This window comes from Aythya marila (genome assembly GCF_965140915.1).
Source record: "Aythya marila genome assembly, chromosome: Z".
Classification (NCBI taxonomy): Eukaryota; Metazoa; Chordata; class Aves; order Anseriformes; family Anatidae; genus Aythya; species Aythya marila.
In genome coordinates this window covers 24,443,768-24,468,558 of record NC_139080.1, presented here as the reverse complement: position 1 = coordinate 24,468,558, position 24,791 = coordinate 24,443,768, and the positions used below count along the sequence as shown (strand labels likewise).

General features: G+C 37.8%; 1 protein-coding gene across 3 annotated transcripts in view; it reads right to left on the bottom strand.

Moving 5' to 3' along the window:
• Positions 1 to 4,540: 4,540 nt before the first annotated feature.
• The window catches only part of HOMER1 (homer scaffold protein 1), an 87,631-nt gene continuing 67,380 nt past the window's right edge, over positions 4,541 to 24,791 (bottom strand). For all 3 annotated transcript variants that reach the window (XM_082784190.1, XM_082784191.1, XM_082784189.1), the window contains 3 exons: positions 13,827 to 13,937; positions 12,266 to 12,346; positions 4,541 to 8,316 (listed from right to left, as the gene is read on the bottom strand). In XM_082784190.1, coding sequence (XP_082640316.1) covers positions 8,128 to 8,316; positions 12,266 to 12,346; positions 13,827 to 13,937 — 381 coding nt within the window. In that variant the 3' untranslated portion in view covers positions 4,541 to 8,127. The remainder of the gene's footprint in view (positions 8,317 to 12,265; positions 12,347 to 13,826; positions 13,938 to 24,791) is intronic.

Below are 24,791 nucleotides of genomic sequence, written 5' to 3'. Positions count from 1 at the left end.
TCACTTGCTGAGAGTAAACTGACAGACGGAGTGGTCTGAGACCCACAAAAATAAAACATTAACAAGCAATTGCACACTACGCTTGGTTTGTAATGGCATGTTGGAAAAGGAAAAGTCTTGAGTAGGCATTAAGAAATAAACAAATCACATAGCCTATCCCCTTGTTGCTGGAACACATACACCTATGTTATTCCTGTAAGTTTCCTGAGGGCTTCTATTGGTGTAAGGTCACAGCCTCTGAATGAGCCGTCACGGTGCCTAGAGGCTGAAGGCTATTAACATCAGGCCATTAATTGCCATCCTGCCCACCACTGCTGTATGAACAAATTACTTCATCCTCTCTGCAACAGACTATTCATACATCCCCTTGCTCCCCACAGCTCCAATACACACACCCACCTTACCTCACTCTTCTACTCATCATTAAACCAAACAGCACCTGGAGGCTCAGCCTGGTGGAGGCTGGCCCTCTGAGAGGCCAGGACATTCAGCCTCCAGACATTCAGCCTCCAGCGCTCACGGCCAACAGATGCAACCAGGGAAAGCAACCTGCTGGTGAGCGATGCTCATAGCATGTGCATGCTGATTTAATCCTCTCTGGGAAAAGCTGGGAGGAGTGTAGGGCTCTACTTTTCTCAGTCAAAGGTGGAATTAATTAAACTACCTTGATGGAGCACCTTTCTGTTCAGGAAATGAAATTTTGTCACTTAAAAAAAAAAAAAAAGTCTATTCAAGCTATGTGCCTGGGGAAAACATCTGCAGGTTGCCTACCATGACATGCTTTGCTTAGGTTTGTATACAAACTAGCATATCTTAGCAAACACATCTTAATTGCAATAAGAGATGTCAAACAGAAATCTAACCAGCATTTGCCAAGGCTGCGCTATCAGCGAAATGGGGTTGACCTGTGTTCTGCTCCCAGCCACCAGCTGCCCACAGATCTGAAGTCTTTCTGCCTTACCAGGCCTAGACACACAATTTTGCTGAAGTCCTTCCTTTGTGGATGCTAAGTTTCAGGAATGCTTCTGACTAAGAGGGAATGTAGTGCTGTTGGTACCAGCTTGCTTAAACTGAACACAAAATTTAGGTCCTGCTCCTTCTGGAACTTTCCCAGCAGCAGGGACCTACCCGTGCCCCAAGAGTTCATAAAGGTTTTTTTCCATTATTCCCTCAACCCTCAACATGTCATTGAGATAGCAGATTATGGCTTGCCTTAAAAATAAATAAATAATTAATTAATAATAATAACAATAACAATAACAATAATAATAATAATAATAATAATAATAATAATAAATCTCATGAATATACTTCCATGCAGCAGCATTTTCCAACACAAGGCAGAGCTGTTCTTACAGGAGGTCATGGAGCTCAGCTTTCAATTTCCCCAGGTAGTAACACCTTCTGGTGTTAGAAGATATCAAAGGAGCGAGTGACAAAAACCTTCGACTTTACAGGACAGATCGCTACCTACCCAACCTGCCAGCCCAGGCTGGAAGCTTTGTGACGAGCTCTCCCAATCTGATTTGGGAATACTGCAGCTGCAGTCTTTCTACAGTGACATTTCCAAGCAGCGCATTTTGGCAACACTTGTTCAGAACACGCCTGATGCTTCCTCATTGCCTCTTCTCTCCAATTCTGTGGCTTTCCAATTCCTCTAAGACTAAGTCATGTTCAGACAGAATCAACCTCACCCCATACACACATCCATGTACCTTCTGTGTGCTTCTAAATTGTATTTACGATAAGAACACGGATGCAAATAAAAAGGAAAACGAAGAAAAAATAAAGGGTTGAAATAAAGTTTGGACCTGTAGGTTTGAAAGATAAAAGAAACCACCCCAAATAATACTTTCATAATTTCGTTTTCTTTCAAGGGGGGGGGGGAAAAGGTGCTTATATCAAACCAGCAAGTTACTCTGCTTCTCTCAGAGCTGCTGAGCAAACATCCCCATCCATTTTCTCCCCCTGCATGCCCATATCCAGATGTGGAGAGTGTTCTGCAGCAAAAGGGTTTGACCAGCAGTGACGGTGCTGCAGCTCGAGTCAGCAGCTCCTGAACAAAGTTGAGCAAACCCTCGGGCACCTCCAGGATGGGCAGGGGTGCAGCCAGCACCACCGTGAGTAGCAGGGAGGAGCAGGGAGTGCCGTGCAGGATGCTTGCTCCAGATGAACCCTTGTTTTTGCTCAGCTACCCCCTGCTACCCTGGGTACTCTCACTAAGTAAAAGTCAAGGAGAGAACTGTGTTTTTCTTTGTTTTTGAGTTATATTCTGGTTCCCACTGCTGTGGGTTCCTGAGGAACAACACTGCTGGAATCATAAAAGAACAGTATATTGAGACGTAGAGAAAAAAATTTTTTGTTTTGTTTTGTTTTGTTTTTACATTTCCATCTACTATTTAAGGATTGTGATGTCTCTCTTGCAAAGAAGGACAAGATCATTTTGCTTCCCATTTGCTTTTTTGTGTTTGTTTTTGTTTAAAGAGAATTCTGCCATGATTTAACATATATAATCCAGACTAAGAGAACTTCAAAGGTCTTGTTTCCTCTTGGAGAAAGCTTAGCTTGCAAATGCCTATATGGCCATATGTAATGTGACTCAAAAGGGGGAAACCCATACACACAGATTTTACTTAAACATACCTTTTCAGTGTAGGTCTTCCTCTCCCTTTAGTACCTGGATGCATGTAGTGTTTGTGATGGTCCAGGACTCTGCATCCTTCTTGATCTACTGGGAAAAAAAAATTCTTCCTCTTCAGACCTGTCACAGGAATGTAAGTTCTCTTTCCAAGAAAACTTCTGGGTTGCTACTCTCAGTCTAGTGGAGGCATAGAGGGCTGAGACACTGCTGGATCCAATCCTTGCAGTGAGATGAGACTTGCATGGGAGCAGATGAGAATCCCCAGAGCAGGGATGCCAAACTACTTCAAAGTTAAAGACAAGAGTGAGAAACCCCTCCTAAACCCAGCTCAGAACTTTGTTTCACAAACACCACAGATGGTAGGAGCTGAGGGCAGGAAAAATAGGAAGTGTCTTCACCTGCTGCAAGTGCCTAATACCAACAGCAAACCTCTAGACTTGTGAAGATGAAAGATTGGAAATGAGTGGGGTTTGCAGACTGCCAGGATTTGGCTCTGTTTATAAAGCCTAATAACGCTGACCTCAGGAAGCAGTATAGTTTCAGGGCAAGTCAGATGTGCTCAATATTGGCATGATGTGATGACCTAGAGGAAGCAGGACACAGTTTAACAAACTTTCTGTCACTGCTGCATGGTTCAGATGGTCTGTCCTCTGCTGTGAAAAACTTTCTTGCCTGTTTTACAGCTACTGGTGCCATCTAAGGGAATCCTTTTGACAACTCTACATATCCCCCCCCCCCAATCTGTAACGTCTTTGATAGTCATTCCTCCTTCCCATGCCCATCAGAATAAGAACTGGCATTTGAAAAGGACACAAACTACCAGACGTGTTGTTCCAGCCAAGCTGAGCTTATGCAGGACCAGGCTAGGAGGGAGAAAGCGTGTATAAACTAGGCCTGTGTTTCTTTGGTCCTAGGAGGAGCTGCCACCAGTGCAGAGGCAGCACTGACAGCTGCAAGTCCCTGAGAGGTTGTGGCAGGCAAGCTGTGAGACCCCGTGACAGTGAGCACAAACCCACCCCACGACCCAGAGCTGTTGCAGGCACTGCGATGCCAACCACTGCACCTGCCTGCTGGCTGCGTTGCTTAGCCAGGACGGCGGAGGTGAGCTGAGCTGACTCTAGGATCAAACTAAACTCCATTTGTTGCTTCTGAACGTTTAACAGAACGGGTGAAATTCATTGTACTTATCTGAAGTAAGTGGAGTAAGCCAAGGAACTAATTCTATAAAGCAAAAATCGATATTTTAGAAAATGTATACTACTCCGTAAAATATGTTCTCTGCTTAGCACCATTCAGAGGTAGTGCACACATGCAGCATTATTGAGAAAATGTAAACAAGATGATCTGAACATTGTTTTGCACGGTCAGGTCTATTTCCCAAAAAAAAAAAAAAAAATCAGCATAGAACTGTGCACTTAATTGTCATGTTCAGTTACCGAGACTACACACATTTCGCTGGAGTTTCTTGATGTTTGTTTTTCTCAATTGTCTTTGACATCCAAACTTAATCTCCCTACTGGACTGATATTTGGCCTCAAGATCCAAGATTTCTTTAACCAACCAAGTTGAGTGCTTTTGTTAACACCCACAGTGCTGCAGAGAATTGAGATCTGCAACATCCCAGCCCTCTTTCCATGCTGTATTTCTGAAAAAAAATATTTTGATTTTTGCCTTTGAAATGAACCTCCTAACGAATGTGGTGTTCACAGATCACTGTTCAAAAGCCGCTTCAGTACAGAATATGAAAGATGATTAAAAAAGTAAGATTTATCCCCTTATTGAAGGGGCTAACATGGAGTTAGTCCCTAAATGGTAGAAAAATTAACAGAAAACAGAAACCTTCCACAACTGACAAGACACATCCCAAAATATTCATCTTTAATTGATGCATCGTTCATTCCTGTACGGTTTTTGTTAAAGGAATTGTCCTGGGAATGCCACCAGTAGCATTAAACGATACTTGTTTGTGTAACATCTGGTTTAGCCCTTTATTTATTTATATTTTACCTGAAAATGTGTTTTTGTAGAGACCACATAACAATATTTCCACATTATCAGTTCATTTTGTTCTCCTCTTTCCTGGGTATATTAGCCAGGAAAAGAAATTCCCAGTCTGTAACAGACATGAATTCACACACTTTACTTTGTCCACATAGAAAAATGAAGTTTCTGGATCATTGAGGCAGTTGGATTATGAACAAGACACTCAAAAACTAACTATCCAGACGGGGATATACTTACAAAAATCTTTTATGTCAAAGTCAGGATTTCACAACATAACACGCTAATGCAAAATCCAGTAGCACCTGAAAGATTAAGGTAGCTGCTGCTATCACTTGCACATACTTGAAAAAGATTTAAAGAAAAAAAATAAAGAATAAAAGTACATTCTCCAGAGAACAGCAAATGTATTTCAAAATAAAATGGTATTTTATGACTTTTCTTTAGTTTTTGTTAGGTGTTTCTGTTTTTATTTTTTTTCTGTAATTCTTTTTGCTTTTTTTTTTTTTTTTTTTTTTTTTTTTACATGACTGTAGTTGCCATAAAACAAATTATATGCAATGTGACTGTTTGCCTCTCCCGTGCAAGTTCATGTTTTCATGCTACAGTACTCAACACTGTCTTCAGGTATATACATCCCCATAGTTTCGTCAATGATAAATACAATTCTTAATACCTGCCTCTGGGAAAAATAACGTTTCAAACAGGCAAAATACTATCTTAGAACAGAATTGGAGAGGCTATAGTAGGTCTAACCGCCCAAGTATGAACTTTAGGTTTCAGTTACTAAACACTCAACTACTGTAAATAAACATTAAAAATCCTCTTAGCATTCAGATTTTATTTATATGTGCACGTATGTCCACCATATCCCCATATTTATGTTTGACAACTATTTAGGAATTCAAAGGTGCAGCCCTCAGTAATTGTAAAAAATGAAATGAAGCATATCTACTGAATGAGAAAAGAAATTCTCAAATATCAATTTCCAATTTAAAATTTAATTTCAATAGGAAAATATTAAAAATGTGCACATCTAAATTTTTCCATGTTCTTTATATACATATGTGTGTGTACGTATACATAGAAATACTCATGTACCACACATATTCACAAAATTTAAGTGGAAATATTTCTGTCCACTATTTTCCCACATGTAAATGACATCATATCTTTAAAAATGTCAATAATAATATCATTAAAAATAATATTACATTTATTCCATCATCAACTTTCTTTTGTTTTTAGTTTCTTCATCCTTATACGTCCATCGAGCATTAATGGGCCAGATTTTCCTTGCACTTCCACAAATGTTATGCCAACTGAATGTTGCTGACAGCACATCAGAGACACATCTGGTTTACAGCAGCACAAGTGACAGGAGAATCAGGGCCAAACATCACCAAGGCAAATTAAAACCTGGCGAAACTAGCTCATGTGGACCTGATGAAGATGTACACACCATTGCCTAAAATCCACCAAATGAAAAACATGTAGCTCACCACAAAGTTTTCAACCAGTAGCACGCTGAATCAAGCTCCCCCCACCCCATTAATAAATAAAATAGGTGAGAAAATACCCTAAAAATATGGATAAAACTTAAACATTGTGTACATTACATACAGTATAATACATGGTGGTTTAGCATTTGACCTAAACCATTTTCCTGACTAGTCAGTGGACACCTGATAAATCACTGGTAAAGAAAAAAAAAACAATATCTTAGAAATAAAGCATGTATTTCTAATATAAATGATAACTTGTGTGTATTATATGGTATATACATACAGTACACACATAAAACAAACTTTCCTAGTTATCAATAGCAGTCTCTAAGTGGAGAACATTGTGTTGTACAAATTTAATAAGCAGCTAGATTTCATGTTTAACATTCAAATAATTTGGGGAGCAAACAAAGGTCAGTGCATCTTTCGACTCTGAAGTCTGACACTCATTCGTACCTTTTAAAAAAGCCCTCTTCAAAGTTACAAGCAATTTATGGCAAGAATGTACTTTGATGCGAGACACATGACACTTGGCTTACCTTTCAAAGAGTTGTGTGTGTGTTTTTTTTTAAAGAAATCTGTTATATAAAGAAATGTGTGTTTGCCAAAAGTCTGTTAAAATTACATCAGAACAACTTTAAAACCTGCTCACTGAGGATAATTGAATTCAATTATTTCCTGTTTTTAAACATTTAGTTAACAGTTCAGAATATTGCCTGGTGTCATTTCAATAAAGATGTGATATGAAGACCCATAAAAGAGTAAACATGTCTCCATTTCAATTTGTTATGACAACAAAACTTCTAGAAACAGCTTTCTTGGCAGGACAAGTTCAGTATATGAGTAATCCCTTGCAATAGCTCTATGCTCTTAATGCAGTCTATAATAAACAGTGCTCCCCATAAGCCATTATAACAAAACCTGAAATTCATGTGACATTCTGAAAAAGTCTCCTGCAGAACAGGCTAACAGTTAATTCAACATACATATTTGATACACGCAGCAAGGCCAGAAAACAAATGACTGGCTTGCTATTTCTTGTTACCTGTGCATGTTAAATTTTACATTTAAAGTTCTCATTTCTTTTTTTTTCTTTCTTTCTTTCCTTCTTTTTTTTTTTTTTTTTTTTTTTTCGTGGGGGACTCACCTGCCATCATTGGTTGGCTTCAAAATACAATTTAGTGGAAGATAGTATCTCACTGTAATTACATGAAATTCATGTGAAAAAGTAAATCTTACATTGGACAATATTGTAGAACACTTGCATAAATTCCATAAACAAATACGGTCTTTTATATAAGTAAATAAATTAAAAAAAAAAAAAAAGGCAAAAACAAAAGCAACAAACAAACAAGCAAAAAAAACAACCACCAACTGACCAACCAACTGAAGTACCCCAAAAGGAAGAACTTTACACAAGCAGTTAATAACTTCATTTCAATTAAAGATGCAACTCTCTCTCACCCCTGGCAAGAATAAATTGGTAATGGCACTGTTTCTCCACAGTGCAAAGTATCCTGAGAAATTATTAAGAACAACAAAATACAGGGCTGTCATCACTAACTTCTTGCACAAAACACAGCAATTAAATATTTTAAATAAATAAAACAGCAAATAACCTATATTGTGTCTATCACAAAAAGGGGATGTGACCTGGGACACTGCTAATTCTTCCATCACTGGATAATTAGAAAAGGATTGCATTCAATTACTGTTAATATCTTTCAAGTTATCTATGGCCAATAATGTACAAGGAGGTAATTTGTAATTCAAGTTTTTTGTTTTGTTCGTTGTTTCTTTTTCTTCAACTAGCTACAAGCTGAGTTCTAAATTTTACATTGAAATATGACTCAAATTTAAAACAAGCCCTCTCAGAGGAGCATTTTCTAATTTTGTGCAACTTTGATGCAGAGCCCAACACAGTCCTACAAAGAGAGACAGTGCATCTTTAAGCTGATTGGCACTGAAATCCCATTTTCTTTAGCTGCATTCTATCAGCTTGGCCAAGTTATCCCGTAACTCTGTTAGTTCAAATATTTTTCCATCAAGAATTTCTAAAAGTGTCTTCAAGTTATTGCGAAAAGCTTCTTGCTCATTCTGACTTTTCTCCAGACGTTGCTCTAGATCAGACAGCTGGCCTTCCAGGTCTTTGTTTCGAATTTCTACTTCCTTCAGAGAAAATACATAACATGTTAATGCGTTATCTACAAACAGAAAGCAGTTTAACCTCCTCCTGGCATTCATGCACTACTTTTGTTTTTAGAATAATTTGTGACCCCTTGAAGTTTCCAAAACCAGAGCCCAGATTATTATTTGGATTGAGAAAATATCCTTTCCTCCATTTTTTCAATAATTCATCTGAAGGACAGATTCGTTTGAACAGAGATAAAATTTACTCAGTGCACAATGTATTTAGTCATCACTTCTGCCATTCAGAAATATGCCACCTAGTGAAAACAGCTTCTCAAAGGATTACTTAAGTTCAAAACTCTCCTTATTTAGACTACGTGGATTGCTCAAGGACATCAGTCCCCATCAGATGGACTCACACAGAAGCCCATCCAGATCACTGCTTTATGTACGGAGGAGTACCACCTTAGTTCTGTCCCACGTTATACACCTTTTCACACTGAAAATTAGGACTGGAATAAAACCGAGCAAGACTGGTCAAGGTGAAACCACTTGTAGAATACTTAAAGCCTCAAGTACAGGCTGTGTGTCCCATCTGGCTGCCCTGTCGGCGAGGTCTGCAGCACAGTGGTCAGGCTGAGACCACCGTCAGTGCTTGGAGGAGCGCTCAGGGCCGCTCTGCTGCAGGGGCAGATAATAATTTCTTAATTTCAGCTAAGAAAACCACTTTCGAAGGCAGCACTGGGACAGTGCACTTGGTACACCATACACCCTAAGCAGCCATTTTCCAGAAAAGTGCATACTGAATTATTATTTATGTGCAGTGACATTTTTTAAATTCTGCCAGCCTTTACAGCAGGTTTGTCACACAGCTTCAATGGAGCTGCTCTCAGTTTTCAGACCAACTTGTTTCATGCAGCTACATCTCCTCAAAACCAGAGTGCCTCACCTACTGCTTGTTTGTAAAGGGGCAAGGTAAAAATGACAGATTTTTGGCCACTGGCCTCGAACAACAGAGCTGAGAGCAGGCATTACCCCTTGCCGCCAGGATCAAGAGAAAGATTATTTTAATCTGTTTCACACAGATAAAATAGCTGCCAAGGGATTAAAGGAAACTAGCTGAAAGGGTGAGCTTGTAGAAACTACGTAAATTGAAACAGGTGTGTGCTTAGGCAATGATCAGCTTCCTCACAGGTGTTAGGAGCAAACAAGCTAGGTGACTGTAACCCTGTCAGTACCTGCTGCAGGCTGTCCCTCGCTGGGCCTACACCTGACCTCCACACCAAACGCTGGCACGTGCTACATGGCTTCAGGGCCACAGGGATTCGGGCCCTCCAGGGCAAAGTGACCTTGTGTGGCATGGAAAGGGGGCTCAGCGTCCCCTCAGTTCTGCTGGGTGGCACAGCCCTTTCGGTATTTCACACAATACTGACTGTTCAAGCCCACTCTTGGTTTCTGGAAAACACTGCTTACCAAATTTTACTTGTGATCCTGACATCTTACCCTTGATTAGTTTTATATAGTAGTATTAAATTACAAGTTCATGTCTGGATCATGTGCAGCTTCCTATTACAGTCTTCCTCAGAATTGCTGCTTCTTAATGGAAGAAGGGGAGAGCTATCCACGTAACATAATCCATTCTCCTACTTGTGTCATTTCACTTTATTTGCAGTTAATCTCACAGGGCAATAAGCCTACTCTTCTGATCCATTCAGGCCCTTTACATGGTTTATTGTACACTGTTTTTTTCAAGCTCCTACAGCAGGAATAATCACTTCTCACAAATCATTTTCTTTTAGAAAATAAATAAATTATTAATAAGTAATTTTTGCTATTCACACTGTAATAATCTCTTGTGGAAGTCAGATAAAAGATCAGAATTAAATATTCAAATCATACACAACAGCTGTATTTAGGGATCAGGCACGGTAATAAAGATATCCTGACTTGCTGTGAGAGTCACACTGATCATGACTGATTGAGATGTCTTAATTAATTAAACTATTAAGTAACAAGGGCCCTGATACTTACCCTTTGCAGTGATAACGTACTGCTGTTCACTGAGATTTCTCAGTGACAGATTTCAAATTCATTCCCTGATATAAATGTTTCAGTAATGTGACATACCTTGAAATAATAATTTCTTTGTATACTGTTTTTCATATAGGTGGTATTCCAAAATATTATAGAGTTACATAATCCATTTGTGAACACAAGAGGATGAAAAACGAAGCGGAAGAGAAAAGTGTTTGATGAACAGATACAGACCCTGGAGACAATCACTCTGAAAACAGACAATGAGTCAACGAAGAGAACAGACGTGGGATGGTCAGACCAGAGCTACGGAAGAAAACACCATATGTCTGACATCACAGGTGCAGGGTGAACTGGCTTGGAGAAGGCCACTGCTGTCGAAGCAGGATGAGTACTTCAGTACGCAAAGACTTAAGATCTTTTGTAAGAGCTGAATCAGGTCAGTAATAAGCTTTAACCTGAAGAACGGCAACTTTTATGTCAGATCCTAACCATTTTGAGAAAGTGATCACCTACAATGTGACATATGGACCTATGTACATAATACATCCATTTGGTTCCTAAGATAAATATATATTTCAAAAGGAAGCTACAATCTTTGTGAAGTACAATTATTAATAAAATGTTAGGATTTACAGATTCTCAAAGATCTTTAGCCTTTTGCTAGTCTCTCATAACTCTGCTTGCTAGGGATAGCTATTTCTCAGCTCATTATTACTTTTCATGTGATATTATGCTGATATTATTACATATGCCACTGCTAGAACAATTTCTTTCATTATAAGCTCATTTTTAAGTCACTCATATAAGTTCCTTTTCATCTGAAAACTCCCATGCTTAAAGTCAGCAACAATTTTTGGAATAGTGAAACAGGCAAGCTCAGGTATATTCAAAACAATCTTCAAAGAAGCACTGTAATAACATAGTTTTTTTTTACAAATAATTTGACTTAAGAATGGGGGAGAATGAATACAGTAATTTTGTTCTAATGTGGTTTATTCTGTAGGTTAAAATGAGATTCAAGAAAGTTTCAATTCACATATCGCATTTCAAAGAATATCTGCTTGATGATCTTTTAGCTGTGGCAGAGCTTGTTTTTGCCACGATTTAGGTCAAGATGCAGAATAGTGATGGTCATATTTCAGCACTTTGGATTTGGAGCTATTTAATGCCTGAGTTTCCAGCTGTATCAAAACTCTGATGTCTGAATTCAGAGTTTAAACCCATCTCAGCTCTGGGTCAGCCTCAATCAGAAAGCTGATTCTTACTAAGGGGGGCATGTCCGTGCTGGCTGGTCAGCCCAGCAACAGAAGGACAGGAGCTCAGACATAGCACTGCTTCCAGTAGGCTGAGGTATCTGGCTATACACACAGTGAAGGATCAACCCAGAAAAAAAGAAGAAAAACAAAAAACAAACCACAACAAAACAAAGTAATACAAACAAAAACAAAAAAAAAATATTCTAAATAATTATATATAATCCTCAAAATAAAATGTCAAATTCTGTTTTTAAAGTCTGTATTCTGCAAGAACACTCTAACCTTTATCAGAGAATGCTTAGAAGCTGAATATAGACTCATCCCAACATGATGCCTATCAACAAGCCTGATAGTTTAGTGGCACACAAGACCTATGACAAGGCATTGCTGTGAAAATGAGACCAGAACTGCCCACAACATGTATTGATGAAGGACATCTGCTTGCCTCAGAGCTGGGTGGAGTTCGGTGGCATTATAAATGAAACTTGGTTCTGTTCCCTCAGTGAAAAAATAATGACTTACCCCAGGTAGAAATTGTGGTACTAATTCCCCAGAAGCATCTTGACCCACCACTTTACTACTTACGTATTTACCCAGAAGCTTCGATCAATACAGCAGAAGTTGCTGATGTAAACTGCTCACTTGAAGATCATTTTGCCCTTCTACCTAAATTAAGATGATGCACTATAGCTCACCTGTAACTTCTGGGTCAAAGAATCCCTCTGTGCCTGGAGCTCTCTGGCGTTGTCAATTTCTTGTTTCAATCTTTCTATTTCCTGAAGGAGAAGAAACAACTTCTTTAGCAACACATTATTTGGATTGGCTTCAGTACAGGTAAGCTGGCTGCTTCTTCCTCTCCATAGCAATGATACCAAAACTGGCAACTGGCTACTGCCTATCTTAGCACGTGACATTTAAGCTCTGCTCCCAATACTCCTGAATCACAGTCCCCAAAAGACAATCCCATTGTGAATAAACAATAAAGATAAGTATTTTCTTTGTCATGCAAGTCTAAGCCTCCTTTCCATACAAAAGACTTGATTTTTTTTTTTCTTGGAATATTAAGGGTCCTTGTAATTTGAGAAACAATTTTGTTTTTTATGTTCTGTTATAATCTATCCTCCCCCATTTTTTCATGAGAAAAATCCAATTTTCATCTGTGCGCTGCTTATTATGTCACTAGCAGCAGGGCTGAGCATCAAAAAATTGCCAGCCTTAACCATTGATTTCTATAAAAAACTTAAAGCTAACAAATATTTCTCCCTACAGGGGCATATTTACCTTCCAGAATACCTCTCGGAAAGGTATCTCTGCGTTCAGCAACTCAGCATAATTTGAAAGAGCAAGGGCACCAAAATGGGAATCATTACCAACCTAAGGCTAATCTCGTGTCTGAGGGAGCTTGAAGAAGGCTTTCCTCCATTTTGGGAGGATGTTCTGCTTGCTCCTAGGAGCGCTTCTCCTGCATCCTTCTCAGAAACAGCTAACAACAACACAGCTGGAGACCCTGTGGGACACACTGGCCCTCCAAATGTACATACCAGTGTGTGCTTTGTCTGTGCCCATGTAGGGCTCAAGGGATCTAGTCTTAAACAGGGCAAGCAAACCATCATACGTGGCCCCCTCCACCTCCTTCTTCCCATCCATAAAGGGGCAATCCCCAGTTGTTCTGTGGCACAAATCTGTTTTCCTCTAGGACCCCTGCCAGTGCACGTGTTACTCCAATTCTTTGTATTTTCCTGTTGCTGACTGAGCCCAAGGCAGATGGCACAATAAATATCATCCAAGTTACAGGCTGGGGTTTTGGCACGCTTTGAAGGAGAGGGCTTATATTAGGGATCATAAAAGTCAGCTATATTAACATAGACTGAAAAACAGATTGGCCTGAAAAATGGCATTGATATATTTCTTGCTCCAAACCTCTCTCTCCAGAAAAAGGAAAGCATGCTTATGACTGCTTCCCTTCTTAGTCAGTGTGGACAGCATCAGTGTGGTGATTGCTCTAAAAAAACCACATGTGCCTCAACGAAGACTTACTTTTGCAAAGAGCAGAAGCAAAGAAAAAAAAATATATTTTTTGTTCTTCAGATACCTTGCTTTATATTGGACAGATGTAGAAGGAAAAATATTAATCATTTCAAGTAATCTGAAAAATTAAAAGGAAGTACCGCAACATTTGCTAGCCATTGCAAGATTAATATTGAATGCCTTAAGAATAGATGTAACAAAAAAGCCAAAACAAACATTAGCAAGTACCTCTTCTTTTTTCTTCAGCGTAGATTCTAATTCCTGTATTGTCTGGTTTAATTCTGTTTTATGTGTGTGGACTGCATTGGCTTGACTGCTCACACACTCTAGCTCAGTCACCTGTTGAAATAAGTGGTGGCAACACACAGAGAATTAATTGCAACAATTTCAAGGTACCAGTATTTCTTAGAATAAATAGCTGAATTTGAAATATACCCTTAGTTCTGGGTGACTTATGTTGATTAAAATGGTGAAGCTGTTCTTTTGAAGTCTGCATACAATTCCTTAACAAGTTGTTTTGCAGCAAATGGCTGCTGTGACTTCTAATGTTTACTGTAATAACTTGGGAACAATAAATTTAATATATTGCAGGCTGAAAAGAACATTAATTAAAAGTTATACTTACTAATTATTGAAAATTTTACAGAAGAAGCTGAATTACCATTTCAGAAACAGTAACATCTAGATAATTAAACACAGATCTAAGTAACCTCTCCATCTGACATTTTTTAATGTTGCACCATCTTAATCAACTAAGCCACAATGCTCACCCCTTTCCTAGCACACCAATTAACATTTCACAGCCTCAATTTCTGACTCTGCATCAGAAGATACTCAGCTACCAATGTACAGCTGCCAGCTTCTTACTTCCTGTAGTCTCAGACTTCATCTCCCAGTCACAAAACTAACAACTAATGGCACAATTTGGCTTTGTACAGTTCCTCTTTATTAGCAGGCAGCAAACATTCTCCATCTGCCCTTGGATAAGATAAGATACCTGGCAATAGTATGCCCTTTTAATTTTATTTTTTTTAATTGATGAGATGTTAATATCCTAACATTCACAGAAAAATGGTTGTCAAAAATGGCTTATGCATTAAAGAAATAAAATTTCATGCAGCTACAGTCTACACAGAGAGACTTTGTTCATGTATCTCTCAAATTACAGCACAGTTTCAGAGAACTCTCACACTGCACGTCTGCATGGATTCCTGCACTAAAACCTTTTTGTTTAAGAACAAACTGTAAAAAAAATACAATTTAAAAACCAATAACTTTTTTTTTTCCCAGACTGTCTGTCAATCTTAGTATACAGTGTTTGAGAGAGCTGCAACATCTACCTACAGAACAAATCTGCCCCAAAAACTAGTTTGAACATAGCATGTTTCTGTGCTACCCAATTTGTCAAGGAAAACCTCTAGGTCACAAATTAAATTCCTTAGAAAAGTAGCCCCTAGATAGAGGGCATGTATTCTCCAGGACATTTTTCTTTCTTACATGAAAATCTTGAGGAATCAAGGGTGGTGCCTTCCACCACCAATATAGTCTAGCCAGAGAAGCCACTGTGATGCCAGTAATTTAAGACTCTGAATGGTTTGTAAACTTAAAAAGTAGATTACTGAATGCAGGGAGAAGTTGAGGGAAAGCCAAGATTGAAATACAAGAAAATTAAAACAAAATCCCTCTCAGCTTTTCTTTCTGAGTCACAGGGCATGAAATTCCCTTGTGTTCCCCTGTGGCCTGAACAGCGATGAGTAGTCTCGTTTCTCCTCCTGGAAAGCTGTCATTTGACATTTTTGCACACCAGGTTAATAAATGTAGAGACACTAAAATTACAGCAATTTTTTGGAGGGAAAAGGAGAATGAGGGAAGAGAAGGTAGCTTGACAGGACCCCCCAAGAACTATCTTATTTACTGGAATTGCCCCAGAAGAAACATCTGTGCTCATGGCGCAAAGTAACAGCAGTTTGTTCAGTTTTATACGTCACTGAGCATTTTGATTGCAGTCTTAGACCTTTTCCTCAATTTGCCAAAACTGCACAAAAATATATCTATTTAGATTTTTTTTTTTTTTTTTTTTTGGGGGGGGGGGGGAGGGGTAACATCTGTTACAAGCTAACAATTGTTACTGTTACGGTATTCAGTACAATAACTACACAGACACAACCAACCAGAATCGCAACGCATCAGCTGGGATAAAGCTATATGTCTAAACAGTGCCTGAACTAACATGTTGTTTGACATTACACTGTGTAAACACATCAAGAATCACCAACTCGCAGAATAATTTAGGCTGGAAAAGGAGCTTGGTGCTCATTTGGTCCAGGCCCCTCATTCAAAACCAGGGCAATTTTGAAGTTGTATTTCACTGCTCAGGGTCTTGTCCAGCCAGGAACCATTCACCATTTAGTAGCGTCACCACACTTTTATCCACATCAACCATCTTCATGCCTTCTGAAGTTCAACCTAGTAAACATTTCCAAACTTTTCTGCTGAACAAAGTCTTGAATTAGACGCAGAAGCTTCTGTGAACCCAGAGGTAGCGTTGATTTAGAAACCCACATTCAGACCCTTTTCCACCCATTTTGTAAGTCTGGAACTTTATACAATAACCTCCAAGAAGGTCAATTTCTCTCTTAAAGCTGTTACGCCCACTGGCTCTTACCAAGTACTGGTGCAGTGAATACTCATTTACACCGAGTGGTACAGCCTCAACAGGAGATACGGGAAAAATCAGCCCCCAAAACACCTTTCTCCTGGTGCTGTAGAAGCAAGGGGGCAGAGGTGTCTCTCCCTGTGACTTAGGAAGAGCTTGAACCCTACTGTTTTCCATGGGGTTTCCTCTGGGCAGGCACACAGGGTGAGGATGCATGCATACTGTTAGTGCAAGCTTGAAGTCTGAGCGGGCTGGTGGATTGAGCTGGGGTGGGTGAAATGTTACCTTGCTCTTGGCTGCAGGTATTGCTACCAGCCAGAAATGCCTCCTGTGAGAGACCCACTAGCTGCATGCCTCGTATGAACGCTCCTCAGTGTGCTCTGGACATACTAACTTGAGACACCTATTGAAATTGCTTAAGCAAACACAGTTGATTTTGCTTGAGCAGGGTACAGTTTGCTCCACAAACCTTCTTGCCAACAGTCAACTGCTCTCAGAAGAGGCTGCGATACCTTGCTCTGGTCCAGCTTTCCTGTAGGCAAACACCCATTTTTTACTGCTTGTGCAAGAAAATAATGCATGGTTCAATTTTTTATTTTATTTTATTTTATTTTATTTTATTTTATTTTATTTTATTTTATTTTATTTTATTTTATTTTATTTTATTTTTTTACTGCTGAAAGCACAGTAACTTGGGAAAAAATTTTCAACTTAAAAACATGTTTACTTTAATAATAATCTTATTTAAATGCCCATTCCTATACAAATCTGAAAAGATGTCAAATATGCTCTCTTGCTGAATGCACCTTTAAAAAAGAAAATCATATTATGAACCTTTCAAAAAATCTGTAGAGTAAGATGGAAAATGATGCGATATAAAGCATACGTAATTGAAAACAGAAGTAACAAAAGATAAAGCTCTAGGCAAAAAAACATGGATAACATTTATTTGCTCTATTTCCTTGTTTCAAATTGAATTTATTTTTCTAATGACCATTGGTTCAAAAAACATCAAAAATAACTGTTTATGTGTTATGCACAGAAGGGGGCATAACAGGAAGCTAAAATGCTTTAGTCTGACCCTCCCACATGCTATTTTCAGGGACATCTCCTCATTTATTTTTTCACATTTAAGAGCAAGACTCGAGCAATCATTCAAGTCTTTTCACAGCAACACTAAATAATGAATCTCTGATTAAAACTTGTTTCCAGTACAGAATTCTGACTGTATTCTGACTTCTGACAAAGACTGAAAAAACAGTCTTTGAACAATAACTGACCAAACAAGGTTCTTCATCATAAGACTGCACTGACTTGCAAATCTGGAAAGTCTGTACTGTGGCTTCATATTTGAGACTTAAAGGAATATTATTCTTAGCCCCTGCTTCTGTATTTTACATTTGTCATCCAGGTAAGGATTGCTTGTAGAGAAAGAAATTCTGAAAGGGCTTTTTAGTGATGATTTAATGGGCTATTTTTTCTCTCATATGGACATTATTGTACTTAAATGCATACTTTATTGAGAAATACATCAGTAGAAATCAGACAGAAAGGCAACTTGTTCTGACAGAGCCTAAGCCTTCTCAGCAGAAGCCATTGAAGAGTTTTCTGGAAATTCTGATCTAAGGTCAATAGCCTATAAATAGAGGAGAATGCCAGGCAGAAGTTTTCATCATACTGTGCAGCTGTTGCCAAGACAGGAGGAGTGAGGCCACATAACAGAAGGGGAAACAGATTTTATATAAGCTTAAGACAGTAATTGCACAGAGCTTCTCCAAGAAAACAAACCAAATCAAAGCATGAAGAAAACAAATGTAGAGATTGTATCAAATCCTAACAAAGACAACTGCTTCATGAGTGAAGACTTTGGTTAGACTGAAGCAAAGAAGTGGGAATGACAGAAACATTTCAAGTGGTCGCCTTCCCAGAGCAAGTACTGACAGAATGAATCTGAGCTACATTTGCTCGAAGTTGATTAATTTTTTTAATACCACTTTCCTGAGATAGATTTGTATACTTCTAATCTCAATCAACAAACTGTTTTTTTTTTTATTATCTTAAGAGTCAGTACCTACAAGTCATGAACTTCTTTTCAAACTTCATACAGAAATTACTTTAGCTATTACAAAAATGCTGAGAAATATGGGTTAAAGTACATTTTTGGGGTTGCTTTAGTCTATTTTATAGATATACCTGACTATCTTAACTTGTTGTTTCCTAAAGGTATTCCACATATTTATTGTGGAACACAGTATTCAAGGTCTACTAACCTAGGCCACAGTGTAGAACAGAGAGAGTACTCACACAAGACAGAATTTAAGTATTATTTATGTATTTTTAGCTGGTGCAGTTATCTTGCTTAATGGATTACAACCGTGATTGTGATATTATTCCATCAATAATTGAAGATGAACGTCCTTCAAATTAAAAAGAGCCCTTTGCTTTCCAGAGTAAGTAGAAAAATGATACTGTGTAGCTCAGCAAAACAAGGAATAACTGCATAAAATTTCACATAACTTTTGCAGAAGAAGCTTCTCAGTTCTTCATGGTAGACAGTAAGATGGAAGACAGCATGCAAACAAGACAACCATAAGAAACAATCTAGTATGGCTTTCAAGAATAAAAACTCTGAGAAAAAATTTGGTTCTAATAAATGTGAAAATGCAGAGAACAAGGAAAATTGCTTTCCTATGTTGCTGCTGAAAAAAACAAAAAGTGCACCATCGTATTATCACGTCTGACAGCAAATTAACTATTGTAGTCTTCCAAGATTTATCTATGGATAAAATGATAACCTAAGGATAAGGGGAAGAGTTTTGTGTATTACCAACAATACATTACTTTTTTCAACTTAGAAATCAATTAAAGATTTTGCTGAAAAGGACACATTTTTCTCTGTGGGCACTGAAGCCTCAAGCCATGGAAATATCAAAATGTTTTCTACAGTTAGATATTTCTGCAGAGATGAAAGAGGAATAATCCATCATCTGCTTGATTTTTGCGAAAAACAAAATGAGACTGAAGTAGGAAAATATGAAAATACAAGAAGTGTACTAAAATCAATGCTCTGAGCTTCAGCCAGGCATTGCTATTTGCAAGTGATAGTGTTAATGCTAACTTCAGGGAATATCCCTTTGTCTGAAATTCAATTAGAAAGTGGTTTTTTTTTTGTTTTTTTTTTTTTTTTATCTGCTATCTGACCAGTTCATAAAATACATGCAATAGCAAACACAATACAGATATGTCATCTTTTAATCCTGAGGACCTTGCAATTTCCTCATTCTCTAATAGAGTTTTGGAATTATAAGTTGTATTTCATTCTACAAAGCTTTGACTACATAAAAATGCTGCAGTATGTCTCCACAAAGTGCACTTTGTAAAACCTGCAGATCTTAATAATATTCCTTCTTTTTAGATAGATGATGAAGATCGAGATGAGGGTCCTTAAGAAAACACACATTTTTTTTTTTTTACTATCCCAGAGTAACAGCAGTTACTTTTTTATCACCCCACATTCAGTGTAAAGGAATTTCCACAAAAAAAAATATAAAGATATTGTCTTGGGTCATAAATGGAAATCTACTCTAAAAGCAAATCAAGGCAAGCAGAAGAAGATGATAAAGAACTTGCCTTCAGTTCACCATCCATTAAAACAAACAAACAAACAAACAAACAAACAAAAACATTCTGATTACAGGAAACAAAACTACTATAACCCGATTCACCTGCTTTGTCTGAAAAGGGGCAATTTTTTCAGTAAATTCTAAGTATTAAACAAGGTTTGAATCTTAATAAAGGCTAGATGTGGATTATAAGTATTAGGAATCATGCCTAAAAAGGGACCTGGGAGTCTGTGGTAGACACTTCTGTTCAAGGAATCATTCTAATCATTCTGACATTCTAAATTCAAGACTGACAACAAATAAAATTTCAAAACCAGTATGAAATTTATGATAGCTGAAATGGATATTGGACAAAAATGTACATCTGAGAGAAAAACACATATCCCTTGAAATAAAATGCTCACATTTTTTCCCTTGGTTATCCCCTAATATCATGCAACAAAGGTGGTCAAGTCACAAGGCTCTTCTCAAGGATTTTTAAAATACCACTGTGGATTTCTTTTTATTAGAAACTAGTTCTACTGTTAGGATAACAGACCTTAGGAAGATAATTACAGCCTACTTTAAAACATAAACTCTTCTTTTAAGAAATTATTGCAATTTCAAAAATAAAAAGCAAAGTCACTGTTTTCCCACATATCTTCTAGAAACTTAACAGTTAGAACAGTTAGCCTTTCCAACACAGAAACTTAACTTGTTGTTTCTTAACTTAACACTCCCCAGAACGTTTGGTCAATATTTAACATTACTTAACATCACTTGGGCAAAAGCTACGTATGTATTTTTGCTTTATCAGGATTTTCAAGTGCAACAAAAATTTGCTTGCAATTCCAGATTAATGGATTGCATATGTAAAAATACAGATTTATTTGTCTGGTTTTTGTTCCCTTAGGATTGGTCCAACTGCACACATATTTGTTTCAATTAAATGCATTAAAAATGTTAGCAAAATGATAGTCCCATTGTTTCAATTAAATTGCCAAATGAACCATATTTACCCTGCAAAATGCTTATCTATTTTCTTCATTAAAGAATGGCACCACATGACTACCAAGCTGCATGCTAATTACAGTAATTTAAGAAGGAAGTTATACTCAAGTAGCCTTTTTCTTTAATCAAGCAATCTAAGTTTAAATATAAGTCCATATTTTTCAGGAAGGACAGGAGGGACACAGTCTTGAAGACTGTATAACAAAAGGTAGACATCACACAAAAAGCATGCATTGCCAATAATTTTTTGGATTAAATCTCTTCTTCTTACCACTCTTTCTGTCACCTTATTTCATATTTCCACTTTTAGAAAATTTCTTTCCTCACTCAAGTAAGTTATTCACAGTAGTCTCATATTGGTGATAATAAATTCTTCAATGAGCACTGACTTCTCAGCAAATCAGAAATCCATAGTATGGGCTCTGATTCAGCAAGCAGTTGCACATCTGCACGTTTGAAACTGAGTCTTGGCTATTCAATTATTAATGCAGGTGGTGAAAATGTGGAGGTGACTGCTAAGGGTCTGCAAAGATTTTCTATTGACATTTTTAGGATAATCTGAGCAGATGATTTATATGGGGCCTCATACTTCCTGTGGACTTCACCAACTGCATTTAGACATTTGTTTTCTTTAATCAGCATAGAAATGGCATAGTAAAATGATCATAGTTTTATTTCTGTATGCTCATGCATTTTTTTAAATTTCCACTTCAAAATTTCTTTTTACAGTAGTGAAATTCAAGATCCATTATTCGTCAGGTGTTCTTGATGACTGCATAAGATGTCTTCATACTTATTTCATTCACCAGATGAAAGAACCAGAACATAATAAGCTAATTTTATCTAATTTCCTAAGTAATCTTGGTAAAATAACAACCTAGAATTCAAGAGTTTACCTCTCTGTTCTTTTAGAAATACCCAAGAACTTGATCACTTGCCTTCATCTTGTCATTGCAGGTTTCTTTTCCTGCAGATAAATGATCTTCATGGACTGCAGCTCTTTTATTATGCACTGGTGTTATTACTCTGAGCTATTGCCCAGTGTCATAGGATGATTTACTTTAGCAGTTAGCATGCAAGAAAAAAAATGTATAATTGTAATTTTTTACATGACAAAGATGAAACTTTGGGATATGTTGCATAATTTATATCACCACTCAATCATTTCCTTTCTATGATACCAGGATTAATGTTAGTACCACTGCTATTTTATTTGTCTGAAGTAGCTACTTCAGTTGGTGTTTTTTTCTGTTACTGAGCTGTTCTAAACTCATGAATCCCTTTTGACTTCAAATGTTATGCAGGGTGTGTAGGAGTGCTCCCCAACCCTGCTCAAGGGAAATCCTTGTTGTTAAGCTGCTTCTGAACAGATTAGAGGACAGAAGGCTCAGAGCTTTAAGTTAAGCTCTTGATTGGGCAGTGTGTCTTCTCAAAATTATTTTCTCTTTGTATTTTGAAAGGAAAAGTCCATTCAAAAATTTAGTCAACTTTTGAAAAATATCTGACAAAATATCAACATACAGTATTTCTGACTTAAGCTCAAAATATAACAGAAGAGAGCACAAAACTTTAATTTATGGAGAACTTTGCACTCAGACACACTGAATTTGTATTCTATTTCTTCTCAGCTCTAAGCATTACTAATGCAGAGAATAAATGGAACAAAGAAAACAAAAGCCTCAGAGAAAGCAAATAAGTGCAGGTTAATGTGAGAAACTAAATTATCAGATGAGGAAATCTTAATCAAAAAAAAAAAAGATAATAAATTAACTTAATTTTTTAAAAATTAAATCACAAATCTAAGAGGGGGCATTATAGCTTTGTTTCTATTACTTTAAAAGTGTAATCTGTGATACACAGAGCAACTATTTCAGTCAAATTTGAAAACAATTATGGAAGAAAAAAAATGATGGGTTTAAAAGAATTTAAAACACCTGAAAAGTCAAAGTTTACAATGAATACTGTATGAGGGTAGGAAGGATCTGCAGAAGGATCTGGACAGGCTAGGTCAATGGGCTGCATCCTGTTGCATGGCATTCAACAGGGCTAACAGCTGCGTGCTGCACTTGGCCTCTTGTAGTGGTACAGGCTTGGGGCAGGTGGCTGGAAAGTTACCTGGCAGAAAAGGAGCTGGGGGTGCTGGTTGACAGCTGGCTGCATGTGAGCCAGCTGTGGCCCAGCTGGCCAAGAGGGCCAGCAGTGTCCTGGCCTGCACCAGAAACGGTGTGGCCAGCAGGCCTAGGGCAGGGATTGTCCCCTCGAACATGGCACTGGTGAGACCGCACCTTGAGCACCTTGAGTCATCAGTTTTGGGACCATCACTACAAGAAAGATATTGAGTTGGTGGAAGACATTAAGGGAAGAACAATGAAGCTGGAAAAGAACCCAGAAAACAGGAGTTAAAAGGAGTGGATGAGGGAACTGGGGCTGTTTAGTCTGAAGAAAGGAGGCTGAGGGGAGACCCCATCACTCTCTACAACTACCTGAAAGGAGATTGAAGCGAGGTGGGTGTTGGTCACTCTTCTTGGGTGACAAGTGATAGGATGTGAGGCAATGGCCTTCAGTTGCACCAAGGGAGGTTTACAGTGAATATCAGGAAGCATTTATTGTCATAAAGGGTGGACAACCATTGTAACGGGCTGCCCAGGGACGTGGAATTGGTGGAGTCAGCATCCCTGGAGGTATTCGAGATGTGTGGATGTGGCATTCAGGGACATGGTTTAGTGGTGGGATATGATATAAAATCAAAGGATATTTATATATAAATAAAACATGACAAAGTTCAAACTGTGGAGAAAGGTACCATAAAAAGTCACCTAATAGTAGCACTAAAAAAACATTCCCTTATTTTTAAATAGAGGCAATTATTTAAGTAAGACTATTTATAAAGCTATTTATATAAAGAGGAAGCTAAAAACAGAAATAATAAGATAAAATTTCCTAATCGATATGCATTATTTCCTCACTACTACCACATTTGACAGAGGGCATGAGTCTGCTGTGGCTTGCAGATAGATGACTCAGGTACCTGAACTTGTAGATATTCTTAAAGCATGTAAGGAGTGAATACCACAATTGCATTATATATAAACCACATAATATGTTATTAAATTGCTCTAAACTTAACAGCTAGTGGTGGAAGTACAGTTCTTTATTTTGAAAGCTGTTCTATTCTGTACAACACTATGATCTTATAAGTGTGTGTATCCCTCTAATGAATACAGATCTACACACATTCTACTTCTCCAGTGGGCAAGATGCTGTAACAGCCAACTTTTGCATATAAAACAACAACTACATTGCAATTAAACATGCAAACTAATTTCCAAACTTTTGTTTATCCTTGAAGTGTTTTTTTCTACAAGTATTTTAAAATATCATCTATCAACTCTTTCTCAACGCAGTTTCTTTTGGATTAAAAAGCATTTTTCTTCTGAACTGGCATCATCCACAAGTTGCAGTACGGCAAATTCTGAATAGATATTAGGAAAACCAATTTGACAAGAAGGGTGGTCAAGCATTGGAACTGGTTGTCCAGTGATGCTGTGGGTTCTCTGTTTTTCTGGATTTGACACACTGTCCTGAGTAACCTTATCCAACCCTGGAGCTGGATCTGATTTCAAAGTTGGACATACTTTCAGTAGGGAGTTGGGCAAGATCCAAAGTTCCCCTTCATGCTAAATTATTCTGTGATTCTGTGAACTAAAGATGGAGTTCATCACATGTCTAGAGGATTACCTAGATGATTATCTATGGAGAAGGACAAGCACTTAGAGAAACAAATTAACTCAGTACGTTAGTCAATTGTCTTAGACTGGTACACCCATTCATGTTTCTGTGTCTATATGAATCATCTATATAAAAAAAGAGGACCGTCCAAAACATGATGTGTAACTTCTACATAATCTCAGGAGAAATTGTCTT